Consider the following 14,571-nt stretch of genomic DNA (forward strand, 5'->3'; position numbering starts at 1 on the left):
AGGGTTCAGCTCATGCGTGGGCTGGAACCTCCCACCTCTGTGCTCAGGATCCTCCCCTGGGTCTTGGTTATTTCTGCCCTTTTGTGTCACATCCGGTTTCACTGGGAACTAGAACTTTAACATTCCTTCTCCCTCCTTCCAGTTATTTCTCTGAGTAACCTAGAGACATTCCTCTACTTTCCCAGTCTGGGTTAGTAAGAAAGGGAATGTTGCCCAAGTGTGTTGAGGTCACCACTTTTGTATCCTTCTGGGATAGGAGGCTCTCAGGGAGAGCATGCTGAAGAGCAGGCCTGTTGTCTTCCTGACCTCTGATGTCAGCGACCACAGAGGGAGGGAGGGAAACAGTTTTTGTTTCTCAGTGTTTATATTTCTAAGGAAATTCATAACAAACCATAAGGACAGTCAGCAGGGCTTAGCACTTCAGACCTTCTTGAAATAAGCACTGTTGCGTTGGAAAAAACAGGGAGTCAGAAAACCCCCTCCAGAACATTCTCTCCCTTCTTGGATGCAGCTTAAAGATACACAGTGGCCTCCATACTGCTCTCATTTCATTTCCCAGTCTCCCCTTCCCCCAGTCCTTCGGCATCTGCGTGAGTCCTGGAAAGGATCAGCTCTTCCTTGCATCTGGGTCTATACAGTCATTGCCTTTTTGGGAAGATTTTCTCTGTGGGGTTTTGTGGGCAGCTGGAATCAGAGATAAGGTGGGAGTGCTCTGAACAGGAGACTGCTTCCTCAGGGAGAAGAATTGGGAGAGCCTGCAGGGGCAGCAAGAAGAGTTTGGGCACTGGAACTCCAAATGCTCCCAAGTTCTCCCCTCTGCCATCCTGTCCTATGCCAGGCTGGGAGCAGGGAGGGCATTTTTGACTCTTTCGGAGACTTGGAGGATCCATGATGTCCCTGCTGGAATCTTTGGAACCAAGAAGGTTAAGGCTTAGGCACTGTTTCCCATTTTCCCATTCCCATTTATCCAAATCACACTTGTGAGGCTGAGTGGGAAAGAAGGAAGCTGCTGGCTTCCATTTTTTTTTTCTACTTCATGCCTGGGCCAAGGTAGTCTTCATGCTGTTTATCTTAGTCTATTCAGGCTGCTATAACAAAAATACCATAGCCCTGGTGGCTTGAGAACAAACATATTTTGCACAGTTCTGGAGGCTGAGAAATCCAAGATGAAGGTTTCACCAAATTTTGTGTTGTAGTGGCTGTCTTTTTGCTGTGACACAGCAGAAGGGGCCAGGGGACTCTCTGAGACCTCTTTTCTAAGGGCACAAATCCCATCATGAGGGCTATACCTCAAGACCTAATCACCTCCCAATGCCCTACCTCTTAATACTTTGGGGGTTAGGGTTTAACATATGAATTCTGGGGGGATACAGACATTCAGTCTACATCCCTGCTGATGTTCACACTCCCATCCACCTGGGGAGGCCTTTCAGCCTATCAGACGAGAGCTGGGCATGAGAGGGAGAGAGACTTTAAGCATCAGGAGGGGCTTTAGGCTATGGAGTTCTGATTTGTTGAGTATGGATGGTTATTTGTGGCCAAATTCCTCCCCTGGAAATAAGGCTACCAGTCACCTGCAGGGGCCAAGGAGGCAGAATGTTACCTCTCCTTCCCACACCTTCTACATCCCCTTCATACCTTCTGTTCCCTACTAGGGCATTCTCAGGTGTGGTCTTTCTGGGACCATTGCTTGCATACTTCTACTTCTCTGCCTCGATTCTCACTCTATGTGGCATTGAACACAAACTCTCCTTTTATGAGGAGCATGTCAGTCAGACAATCTAGGAAGCACCTCACTTCTGCTGTTCTTAGCTCTGGAACTTTGGGCAGGTGGCTGACTTCTCCAAGCCTTAGATTTCTTTCTTGGAAGACTGGCTTCCTCATTTGTGAATTCCTCAAGCCCCAGGTTTATCACTTGTGAAATAATAATAATAATAATAATAATAATAATAATAATAATAATTCCAGCCTGAGAGAGCTGTACACAGGAGAGTTGCACATGCGGAGGAATCCACATTAAGTGCGTATTGCCATGCCTGACATGTGTTGAGTTCTCAATATGTTAACGCCAGTTTTCTGGGATAATGGTATGGGTTGTTTGGCTGACTTCTGGAAACAGTTGTGAGAGGGAATAGGTAGTGATGGAGGTGAGGATTGAGGGCCCAAAGTTCTAAATATTGTGATACAGGCCCAGGGAAGAGTTTTCCAACTTTCTGGCCAGTCCTCCCCACCCCAGACTTGCAAGGAAGGAGCCCTCATAGACTGGCACCCACACAGTGCTGGCTAACTGTGTTAGCTGGGCACAGAGCAGGAAGGGACCGAAATTGCCATGTCACCTACCCCCTTATCCAGCAGGTGAGAAGACCAGGGCTCAGAGGGGTGCAATGAGTAGTCTGAGGGCACAGGGCCAGCTAGTGGTAGAGCCAGAATTGAGCCTGATTCCTGATTTCTTTCCGTTGCAGCACACCCTCCACTCAGTACTCAGGTGTAGACACTTAGAGATTCAGAGAGCCAAGGGATACACACCAGGGTGTTTGGAAGGGTACTCAGTTTACCTTTTGTCCAGGGTGAGAGAGGAAGTTTAAAGTGAAGTGATAGGATAGGCTCTCGTCAGTGGCTGGCATCATGGGATCTACCCAAGCTTGTGGAGTTTATTCATAACTCACTTATCCAGGAGCTATTTATAGAGCATCTCATAACAACAGCTAATATTTATTGAGCACTTATTCCATGGCAGGCACTATACTGTGGATTTTATATGCATTGTCTTGGGGTGCCTGGGTGGCCCAGTCAGGTGAACGGCCAATTCTTGATTTTGGCTCAGGTCATGATTTCAGGATCATGGGATTGAGACCTGCATTAGGCTCTGTGCTGAGCTTAGATTCTGCTTGAGATTCTCTCTCTTGCCATCTCCTTCTGCCCCTTCTCCCTCCCTCTCTCCCTCTCTTTCAAATAATAAATAAATCTTTATAAGCATTGTCTTATTTAGTCCTGCATAACATCCCTGTAAGTGTGGTCTTTTATTATCTTCTTGCTATAGCTGGAGAAGCGAGGCATGGAGAGCTTCGGTGACTTACCCAAGGAACCAGCTAGCAAGAGGCAATGCTGAGATATAGTCTCTGTCAGTCTACTCCAGTCTTAGCCCCAGCTCTGCTGCCTCCCCATCCTTGTTCTCCCTATGACCTTTGTGGTGACTCCTGGGTTGGGTGTTGGGAAGAGAGAGAGAATAGCCCCTGCCCTCCCGGATCTCACACCCTAGCCAGTGTCTTGACATAGTGGCTTCCAAACTGTTTGATCCCAACCTAGAGAAAGAAATACATTGCATATTGTCATTTATTTTATCCAACTCCCAATATATAAACATTTCATAAAACAGTATTTAGTTTTACTATGTATGTATATATGTCGATACTTTCTATTCTATTCAGTTGAATTTTATTGAATAAATTGGAGGCTGAGTCGCCTACATTGATTTTTGGGACCCATGTGTGGGTCACATTTCAGTTTGAAAACTGCTGGCCTTTTTTTTTTTTAAGATTTTATTTTTATTTATTCATGAGAGACACAGAGAGGGGCAGAGCCATAGGCAGAAGGAGAAGCAGGCTCCTTGCAGGGAGCCCAATGCAGGACTCGATCCCAGGATCCTGGGATCATGACCTGAACTGAAGGCAGAGGCTCAACCACTGAGCCACCCAGGTGTCCCTGAAAACCACTGGTCTAACAGGCATTTTACAATACCAGCCTTCTTCCTAACTACCAATCTGTGAATAGGTACTCACCTAACCTTTCTGGTACCTCAGTTTCCCCCTTCTGTATGATGGGCTATCTTAGGAGGGACCACCCAAATTCATTTTTGCTGGTTTAGCTCCAGAGGGCTGGGTGAGCTCTAGGCTGTTGGGAGTTGGCCTAGCCTATGGGAGACAGAGAGCCACATAGCTCCAATCACAGGCTTCACCTTGGGCTCCTGTCTTACAGGCCCTGCCTCTGGGCTCTCCCCGCTGTAACCTGAAGGAAAATCTGCTGAAGGATAACTGTGCCCTGGAATCCATTGAGTTCCCCATCAGTGAGGTCCGCATCCTGGAGGCCAGGCCCCTTAGCAACAAGGGTTCTGGAGACAGTTCCCAGATTACTCAAGTCAGCCCTCAGAGGATTGCGCTGCGGCTCCGGCCAGGTAGGTTGAGGGCTCTTTTCAGGGAGAGACCCTGGACAGATGGGCACAGGGCATTTCACAATGGAAATGGGGTGGAAAGAGAAGGATGTTGGGGGCAGTGTTGGGCTGGAAAATGCAGGATAATGGAAGGTATTGGAACCTGTGGTCAGACGATCTGAGTTTGAATTTTGACTCTCCCGTAGATTAGCTCTTTGACCTTGGGCAAGTTACTTAAATCTTCTAACAGAGAAGGAACTTGACAAAATGCTTATTTCTTCTTTTCCCTAATGCCTGTTTTACCTGACAACCTTGTGTTGAGGCTCAAATGAGAAGATGAGAAGGCAATTTATAATTGTTAAGCCCCCTTTCCAGGTGAGATTAGATCAGGGCACAGGGACAGAGAATATAGGGGCAGGAGACCTACAGGGAAGGAAAGATTAGGCTATGAGACAGGCTTTTCGAAGCATTGATTTAGACTTTCCAGTTATATTCAGAAGATTTGGGGGATCCCTGGGTGGCTCAGCGGTTTAGTGCCTGCCTCCGGTCCAAGGCATGATCCTGGAGTCCCGGGATCAAGTCCCACATCGGGCTCCCTGCATGGAGCCTGCTTCTCCCTCTGCTTGTGTCTCTGCCTGTGCCTCTCCCTGTGTCTCTGCCCGTCCCCCTCCCCCTCCTCCTCCCTCTCCCCTTTCCTCTTTCTCTCTCTCTCTCTTGCGTGCGTGTGCTCTCTCTCTCTCTGATGAATAAATAAATAAAATCTTTTAAAAAAAAGATTTAACCAAGTACTTTTTTTTCTTTTTAAAGATTTTATTTATTTATTCATGAGAGACACACACAGAGAGAAGCAGAGACACAGGCAGAGGGAGAAGCAGGCTCCATGCAGGGAGCCTGATGTGGGACTCGATCCTGGGTCTCCAGGATCAGGCCCTGGGCTGAAGGCAGCACTAAACCACTGAGCCACCCAGGCTGCCCGCCAAGTACCTTCTTTGTGCAAGGCATCTGTTAGGTGCTATGGGATTCAGAGAAGGGCAGGACATAGTTCCTGTCTTTTACAGAGTCTGAAGTGTAGTGACAGCCAAAATCTCTGTGACCCTTGGGACCCAGAAGGTTAGGCAGGGGGACATTTGGAAAGGGTAGAGAATTTTAGAATGGGGGAAAAAAAGAGGTTAATCATAAGAGGATCAAGAGATTGGAAGAGGAAAAGAATTGCAAGGGAAGAGGAGAAGGGACCAGGGCTTTCAAGTTTGATTTGATCAAGAAGTTAATTAATTTCAAGTGTGTCCAAATCCACTTATGAAATCTTGGAGAAAAGGAGAAAAACTAACATCCTCTTGCCTTTCAGATGATTCAAAGAATTTCTCCATCCAAGTTCGGCAAGTAGAGGATTACCCTGTGGACATCTACTACTTGATGGACCTGTCTTATTCCATGAAGGATGATCTGTCGAGCATCCAGAACCTAGGCACCAAGCTGGCCTCCCAGATGCACAAGCTCACCAGTAACTTGCGGATTGGCTTCGGGGCTTTTGTGGACAAGCCTGTGTCTCCATACATGTACATCTCCCCACCAGAGGCCCTCAAAAACCCCTGCTATGAGTAAGTACCTCCCTGTGGAAGCCAGGGCAGCATTCCTCCCCTTTGTCTCAGGCAGGTCCAAGTCCTGCTTCCTGTTTCTGGCTCTAGCATTGCTTTATTGCTGGCCAGATCATATCTCCTTTCTACCTTGGTCTTCCTGTCTGGCAAGTGAGCTGGCCTGTTAATGTGGAGTGATGTGTCAATAGAATCCAAGGCTGTTTGGAGCGTAGTAACTGCCAAAAACCTCTATGACCCTTGGGACCCAGAGGATTAGACAGATGGGCATTTAGAATCCACAGGGTAGACAATTTCCAGAAAGAAAACTAATCACCTTCTTGGTTTTGGTCACAAATAAGTAGGACACCAGAGAGAATGGGAGGAAAATGAGATAAAAAGTTAAGAGAAATTTATGGATAAGTAAATAGAGGAATTATGATTTCAGAAGAATTGATTCCATTGTCCTCCTCATCATCAGGAGTATTAACTCATAGTCCTACAGAGTTAAAATGCAAGGGATTAGGTCATAGTGGAGTATAAATAGAGTAGAAATGATATTTATTGAACCTTCTGATAAATCCAAATGTTGATGTGTGCCTCTGTTCACACTTTGGCTTACAGCTGAATGGCTTATTTATTTAATTGGTGGAGAGTTTAAAAATCCATGGAGTGTAATAATTTAAAATGATGGTTACTGAGCCTGACAACATATGAATTTACTTTTTAGTTTTTGACTTTATATGATGTACCCTTTTAGCCTATCTGGGTTGTAAGTTTCACCAGCAAAGATGTCAGCCATCAATTAAACAAGCCACTGGGCTGAGGACAGAAATGTTCTTGTCTAGCACAGATCTGTCAGTGTGTCAATAGTTCATGGACAAAAAAAAAAAAAAAAATAGTTCATGGACATTAAGTTATTTTGCTTTAAGAACTTTTGCTTTATCGTTGTGTTAATGTTACTTCAGAGAAATGTTAAGCCTAAAGTGATAGCAACAGCCATAGCCTCACTCTAATATAAGTGCTTTACATGAATTAACTCATTTAAGCTTCACAACAACTCTTAGGAGATATAATCTATCATGTCTTCATTTTTATAGAGAAGCTTGTCCCATAATGAAGTGCTGGGACCTGAACCCAGGCAGTCTGGTTCCACAGCTCACTGTCTTATCTTCCACCCTCTCTAGAAGGGAAAGCCATTGTGATGGCTCGGGCGATGTGAGGGGTTTGGAGTCTGAAAGGTCTGGGTAATTGTGGTTGTAGAGAATTGGCCTGGGCATTGTGCTCTCTCTGTCTCCCCCTCTCTCACTCTCACTTCCATACAGCCTTTCCCATCAGGGTGTCTGCTTAAATTATCCCTCTCCATCCCCAGTATGAAGACCACCTGTTTGCCTATGTTTGGCTACAAACATGTGCTGACGCTAACTGACCAGGTGACCCGCTTCAATGAGGAAGTGAAAAAGCAGAGTGTGTCACGGAACCGAGATGCCCCAGAGGGCGGCTTTGATGCTATCATGCAGGCTACAGTCTGTGATGTGAGTTTGGAGGGCGTGGAATGTCTGGTGTGGTTGTCATATATTAAAATGGGGGAAGGAAATGGTTCAGCTGTGGGAATTAGTGTGAAAAAGAGATAGGAAGTAAGCCGAGTTTTGTATGGTGTGAGCAGTAAGTTTCTCCTGAGAGGCAGTCTTTGTTTGTGTCACTCCCTGGCCAGAGCTGACATGTTTTGAACCTCATTGACCCCAGATGTTTTCTGGGGAGAGTATCTTCTTGCCTTCTCTGGAAGTGTATCAGAGTCAAGCCTGGTTGACTTAACTTTAGCAAAGTGGGCAGATGTTCAGATGGGATTTCTGTAGCCCAGCCCAGTTCCACCTGTGCAGGTGGGTTTCTAGACAGGCTACATGATTATTGTGGAAAAGCTACATTTAGAGTTGAAGTATGTGTCTTTCAGCTGCTTGAACTAATCAGCTGAGGCTCCTTTCCTAAGAGAACAGAAACCCTTGAATTGGAAAAGCTCCAGATTGTGTTCTAAGGACTGGAACTGAAGCCTTTCTTCAAGATGACTTATTCAGCTCTTCAGCGTGGAAGTCCTTGGGTCTTTGTCTTGTACCAATGACATGGCTAAAGTTGCCTTCTCCCTTTTGCTTATTTATTTATTTTTTAAAACAGGAGAAGATTGGCTGGAGGAATGATGCATCCCACTTGCTGGTATTTACCACTGATGCCAAGACCCATATAGCGCTGGATGGAAGGCTGGCAGGCATTGTCCAACCTAACGATGGGCAGTGTCACGTTGGCAGTGACAACCATTATTCTGCCTCCACTACTATGGTGAGATTCTTGGTACTGCCTGTGGTCCCCATTTACTATGGCCAGGGCTACGCTTACCCAGGCAGAGTTTCTGTGTGAGTGTGAAGATGGCAGCTCTTTCCCTGTGCAGGGTGCAGGGCTTATGTCAGCCTTTCCTCTCACTGCTCCACCGCCCCCCCCCCCATACCAACTGGACACTTTCATCCAGGGGACAGACTGCACAGCTATTATAAGTAGTCCTGGCTGTGGTTGCTCCTGCCACCACTGTCTCCACTGCCTCCAGCACCAGCAGCAGTATCATGGCCTCCAGAATGGACCCAAAGGACTTCTGCAGGTCTAGTTGGAAAGCAGGCCTTCCTGTCTACTGTGTACAGATTAGCGTCTTCTTAGAATGCCATGCTCACTTGTGGTTATTGGAAGAAGATAGGGGATAAAGAGACAAAGATCATCAAAAGAGTGGATATCTGTTCCTGTGGGGAAAGATTGAAGGGGTCCAAGTCACTTAGCTTGAAAGAAAGTTTAACTGATATATGAGAAGACTTCTTATAAGTTATTTTCTATGGCCTTTGAGGGTCAATTGAAAGGAATGGAGTTATTACTGTAAGCCATAAAGAAATGTAAGACCCTCAGAATACTGATACTCTGGGTATCTGGGGGTAGTTATGAACTCTTCATCTCTTAAAGACAATACAACAAAACAGTTTGTCTAGGTGGCTTAACAGTATACCTGTGTAAAGGCAGGAGTCCAAGCTGGATGATCTCATGAGCTCCCTGCAAGGTCTGGGATCCCAGGGACATGTTCACAATTCACCAGCATCCCTGTTATGGCTTGAGTTCCTTGGTGTCAGCCATGTCTAAGTTGGGCACTGCAAGGCATTGGGTGAGTCAGTTATCCCTGACACCTAATCTAGTGCCTTGCCTAGTGCCTCCCTCAGGGGCTGAGGGAGATAAAGGGACTATCTAAGATACCCTTTTTGGTTTAGTTGAGGAGGTGTGCTACTAGTAAAGAAGATGATTAGTGCTAAATAGATAGTGCAGTCAATAAAGGCTTTGGGGATCCAAAGGAGGAGAGCTCATCATGAACTGGGATGGTCAGGAAAGGCCTCCTATAGAAGGCAGGACCTAGGCTGCGTCTAAGGAAGGAGGAGGATTACCAAAAAGAAGGCCACTCCATGGGGGAGAAAGAGTATGCTAGCTCAGTGGTAAATGGAAGGGGAAGAGATGTGGATGCTGATTGGAAAGGAAGGCTGAGACCACCACAGGGTGGTGTGCCACTAGGATGCACACACTGGGCCAAGGCATTTATCAGTAGCTACAAAATGAGGAAACTTCAAAATGAGGCCTGACATGTATGGGAGAGCAAGGGATAGGAAGACTCCAAGTTATGCTTTTTTTTTTTTGGCTGGGTACAGTATATACTTTATTGATGGTACATGGCAAGGTAGGGCTCCCCAAGCCCCTCCCCTTCCTCGGGGTCTAGAATGTAAATTGGAGATCAGGAGATTCTCAGTGTGCTGGGGGATTAAGTTGGTGCAGGGACTCCCCAGCAGCTGAGGGCCTCTCTCTTCCTCTTGTTCTTGCTGGGGCTGGTGGTCGAGGAGGGTCTTACTCCTTGGAGGCCATGTGGACCATGAGGTCCACCACCCGGTTGCTGTAGCCGAATTCATTGTCATACCAGGAAATGAGCTTGACAAAGTGGTCATTGAGGGCAATGCCAGCCCTGGCGTCGAAGGTGGAAGAGTGGGTGTCACTGTTGAAGTCACAGGAAACAACCTGGTCCTCAGTGTAGCCCAGGATGCCCTTGAGGGGGCCCTGCGATGCCTGCTTCACTACCTTCTTGATGTCGTCATATTTGGCAGCTTTCTCCAGGCGGCAGGTCAGATCCACAACTGACACATTGCAGGTGGGGACACAGAAGGCCATGCCAGTGAGCTTCCCGTTCAGCTCAGGGATGACCTTGCCCACAGCCTTGGCGGCGCCAGTGGAAGCAGGGATGATGTTCTGGGCAGCTCCTCGGCCGTCACGCCACAGTTTCCCAGAGGGGCCGTCCACAGTCTTCTGGGTGGCAGTGATGGCATGGACGGTGGTCATGAGGCTCTCCACGATGCCAAAGTGGTCATGGATGACTTTAGCTAGAGGAGCCAAGCAGTTGGTGGTGCAGGAGGCATTGCTGACAATCTTGAGGGAGTTGTCATACTTCTCGTGGTTCACGCTCATCACAAACATGGGGGCATCAGCAGAGGGAGCAGAGATGATGACCCTCTTGGCCCCGCCCTTCAAGTGAGCCCCAGCCTTCTTCATGGTGGTGAAGACCCCAGTGGACTCCACAACATACTCAGCACCAGCATCACCCCATTTGATGTTGGCGGGATCTTGCTCCTGGAAGATGAAGATGGACTTCCCGTTGATGACAAGTTTCCCGTTCTCAGCCTTGACTGCTGTGGAATTTGCCGAGGGTAGAATCATACTGGAACATGTACACCATGTAGTTGAGATCAATGAGATCAATGTAGTTGAATGATCACTGATGGCAACAATATCCACTTTGCCAGAGTTAAAAGCAGCCCTGGTGACCAGGCGCCCAATACAGCCAAATCTGTTCACTCCGACCTTCACCATCGTGTCTCGGGGGGACGTGGCTGGCACTGCACCAGAAGATGTGGCTGTCTGTTGAACGGGGAGGAGGAGAGAGCCCCAAGTTCTGCTTTGCAGCCCCCTCTTTCCTTCCTGCTCCTCGCCCATCCCTCTCTCCTCTGTGCCCCAACATCACCTTGTGATGCCACTCTTTGGATCTTCACTTTGTTTTGTAGTTGTATGTACCTGTCTTTAGTACCAGCCTATGAGCTCCTTGGCAGCAGAGACTATGATATATTTGTCATTCAATAAGTGTTTGTTAAATGAGTTAATGGAAAACAAAATGAGGCCTGACAGTACCTGGCTCATGGAAGCTGCTCCTTGGTATGAATGCATTGAAGTCTAGTGGGAAGAAAGAGGCTTGGTTTTGATACCACCAACCTCTGCCTCTTCATCTATCCCTGGAGTTCACAATTGGGTTTGTGTTGCTACTTACCCCCTTGCCTCATATTGATCATGGGGTAGAAAGGTTCAAGCACCACAACCGTCTGGGCCACAGCCCAAATCAGCTGAGTCCTAAGGCTTAGAATTCAGGGATGTATGTGAATAGAGGTGAATTCTTAACCGAACTCCATGTTCTCTCTTTTTACAGGATTATCCCTCTCTGGGACTGATGACAGAGAAGCTATCCCAGAAAAACATCAATTTGATCTTTGCAGTAACGGAAAATGTGGTCAATCTCTACCAGGTGACTACATCTTCAGGGCTTCCCGGAGTGGGGCCTGTGATGGGTGGACCTGTGTCAGGAAACCAGCGCACACAAGCATGGCCAGTGTCCCCAACCAGGAGAGCCTCTCCTCCAACCTCTTCCCAGGAGCTAATGAGTTCTTTTTATAGTCTCTCCTCCAGCCTTGAACCTAGCAGGATGGGTGTGTTGGTGTTTGCAGAGCCAGAGGGAAATCATTTAGTGAGGGATGTGAGAGGTTCTTTATAATTTTATACTCAAGGCTGAAAAACTGCTAGATTTATTACTGGCAGTGACAGGTAAAATATCCCATCATTCCCTCCATCTTCGCTTCAAGACCCTTGGTCTGATTTGGGAGGGCTTTTGGAGATGACTATCTTCATTCAGTCAGCCTTGCCCATCTTTGTCTTCCTTCCTAGAACTACAGTGAGCTCATCCCAGGGACCACAGTGGGGATTCTGTCTACGGATTCCAGCAATGTCCTTCAGCTCATTGTTGATGCTTATGGAGTAAGTGTCCTGCCTGGGGATGGGCCTGCTAAGAATCCACCTCACTTGGCATTACCCAGCAGGGCTAGATTTGGGAGTCCTGGATGTTAATCCACCATGCAGCCTTCACTGCCTTCCTCTTATTCTTCTAGACACTGGCAGATGGCCAGCACCAGGAGGAATGCAGCTTTCAGAGAGAGAGAAATGGCTCATAAAGGAATGCCAGGGAGTATTAGAAGCAATGGGTGAAGAGCTTAGAGAAGGTGGGAAGGAAAAAGAGGCTGGAGATGGTGATGAGGAAAGAGCAAATTGGAGGAAGGATAGGGTGAGGAATAGGGCTCCAACATGAGAGAGTAGAGGGGGGCTGAACCATGGGGAAGGTGAGGTTGGTTAAAAATTAGAAAAAAATGCTACTCTCCAAGGTGAGCAGGACTAGCACTCCCTTTTTGCACGTCCATGAGGCTTGCAGGAGGGTGTAGATGGTTTAGATTCTACTCAGACTCACCCATGCACCAGTCCCCACTGGAGAGAGAGAGGAGCAGGTCTTGGGCAAGAAATATAGTAAGAAACAGGCTCCTGGGGATGCTCTCCTCTGGCGGCTTCTAGGTGAACCTCAGCATCTGGCCCTGCCAGTGTGAATCCAGGGCCACCCGATAGATTTTGCTTGGAATGGAATTGGTTCCTATCCCCTTCCTCTCAGCTCATCTCCTTACCTTCTTCTGCCTGTTTCTGCTTAGAAAATCCGCTCTAAAGTGGAGCTGGAAGTGCGTGACCTCCCCGAGGAGTTGTCTCTATCCTTCAACGCCACCTGTCTCAACAATGAGGTCATCCCGGGCCTCAAGTCTTGTGTCGGCCTCAAGATTGGAGACACGGTGAGGTGGGCTGAGCTGAGCAGGGGATGAAGCTGCACCACTTGCCCCAGCCTATACCCCGCCCCCCCCCCCCCCTAGCATCTGGGATCACCCCTCCCCTTCTTTCCCTACAACTTCTTCCTGAAGGTCGTAACAAGTTAGATATAATGGAGCTGCCAACCTTTTCCTCCAAGGCTCCTGTTGTCTAAACTTCTCTGTTATGTAAACTTCACCATCAGGATTTTAAAAAAACTTGCATTTAAGTTACCTCTGTTTGTGTATGCCTAGTTGATTGCAAATGCAGATATCTCTCACCTTAAGCCCCTAACCAAAGTAACACCTTTCTTTCCTCTACAATGTAAAGTGACAGTGTTATCTGTACGTATTTATTGAGCACTGACTTTGTACCAGGCATCATTCTAGGTGCTGAAGATTCACCAGCAAATGGAACCTTCAAAAATACCAAACACCCACTGTCGTAGACTTTCAGAATGCAAATGTTCATTTTGCTCCTCCAGTCCCTCTATGGTCTCTATGGCTTTCTTTCCTCAGTGGTTTCTTCTCCTCTGCTTCTGCCTAAAGGGGAGGGGTTGGTGAAGAGGGAAAGAAGCAGAAGGGGGGTAGCTATATCCATATCATCTGTATATCTGTCTCTATCCATCTGTCTGTATATCTATCTATATTCTAGAACATGTACATATATCCCATCTAAGAAATATTGGCCAGAAAGGTGTACGATTGCTCCAGTGATGAAATGACATATGGAAATTAAACAGATCCTGACCCTGTGGTTGGTGACTGTGTGGTGTTGTGTGGTGCAAAATAGTGCTGTGTATGTCTTGCTACAAAGACATATGACATTGTGTCATCAGTCCAGCTAGCTTAGTTGGCCAGAGCAGAATGTTTATAAGATCACAGGTTCTGTTCTGCTTGAGCTGGCTTATTTTGTGTGTGGAATTAAGAAAACCCTAGCCTCTCTTATGACTGTAAATCATATCTGTGCACCCAGATATAACTGGACAACTGTCCCCAGGCTCTTTTTTTAAAAATTTTTATTTATTTATTCATGAGAGACAGAGAGAGAGGCAGAGACATAGGCAGTGGGAGAGGCAGGCTCCATGCGGGGAGCCTGACGTGGGACTCGATTCTGGGTCTCCAGGATCAGGCCCTGGGCTGAAGGCGGCACTAAACCACTGAGCCACCCGGACTGCCCTGTCGCCAGGCACTTCTTTTTGCTTTGCAGACCTGGGTAGTGGGGAAACTGAGGAACTCCAGATTTCTGGGGGTTGGACATTCCCTGGACAGGACAGAGCACAGCTTCTCTCCCCTGGGGCCAGAGTGTAAACAGGGTCCACCCATGTCTGAATGTGATCTTCCTTTTCTCCCAGGTGAGCTTTAGCATTGAGGCCAAGGTGCGAGGCTGCCCCCAGGAAAAGGAGAAGTCCTTCACCATCAAGCCCGTGGGCTTCAAAGACAGCCTCACCGTCCAGGTCACCTTTGACTGTGACTGTGCCTGCCAGGCCCAGGCTGAGCCTTCCAGTCACCGCTGCAACAATGGCAATGGGACCTTTGAGTGTGGAGTGTGCCTCTGTGGGCCTGGCTGGCTGGGGTCCCAGTGTGAATGCTCAGAAGAGGACTATCATCCCTCCCAGCAGGACGAGTGCAGCCCCCGGGAGGGCCAGCCCGCCTGCAGCCAGCGGGGCGAGTGCCTGTGTGGCCAATGTGTCTGCCACAGCAGTGACTTTGGCAAGATCACGGGCAAGTACTGCGAGTGTGATGACTTCTCCTGTGTCCGCTACAAGGGGGAAATGTGCTCAGGTGAGTACAACTGCCTGCCCTCCTATCCCTGGACGCACTCTCGCTCACACATTGGCAGCCTCTGGAA

The 14,571-nt window shown here is 47.7% G+C and overlaps 1 protein-coding gene and 1 pseudogene across 2 annotated transcripts in view; one reads left to right on the plus strand and one right to left on the minus strand.

Annotated features, from left to right (window-relative positions):
- Positions 1-14,571, plus strand: part of ITGB3 (integrin subunit beta 3) — a 53,448-nt gene that overhangs the window by 20,370 nt on the left and 18,507 nt on the right. For both annotated transcript variants that reach the window (XM_041726593.1, XM_041726594.1), the window contains 8 exons: positions 3,976-4,171; positions 5,493-5,745; positions 7,091-7,253; positions 7,888-8,049; positions 11,255-11,350; positions 11,767-11,856; positions 12,573-12,707; positions 14,075-14,504. In XM_041726593.1, coding sequence (XP_041582527.1) covers positions 3,976-4,171; positions 5,493-5,745; positions 7,091-7,253; positions 7,888-8,049; positions 11,255-11,350; positions 11,767-11,856; positions 12,573-12,707; positions 14,075-14,504 — 1,525 coding nt within the window. The remainder of the gene's footprint in view (positions 1-3,975; positions 4,172-5,492; positions 5,746-7,090; positions 7,254-7,887; positions 8,050-11,254; positions 11,351-11,766; positions 11,857-12,572; positions 12,708-14,074; positions 14,505-14,571) is intronic.
- Positions 9,423-10,528, minus strand: LOC121473835 (annotated as a pseudogene).

Source organism: Vulpes lagopus, chromosome 12 (genome assembly GCF_018345385.1).
Source record: "Vulpes lagopus strain Blue_001 chromosome 12, ASM1834538v1, whole genome shotgun sequence".
Taxonomy (NCBI): domain Eukaryota; kingdom Metazoa; phylum Chordata; class Mammalia; order Carnivora; family Canidae; genus Vulpes; species Vulpes lagopus.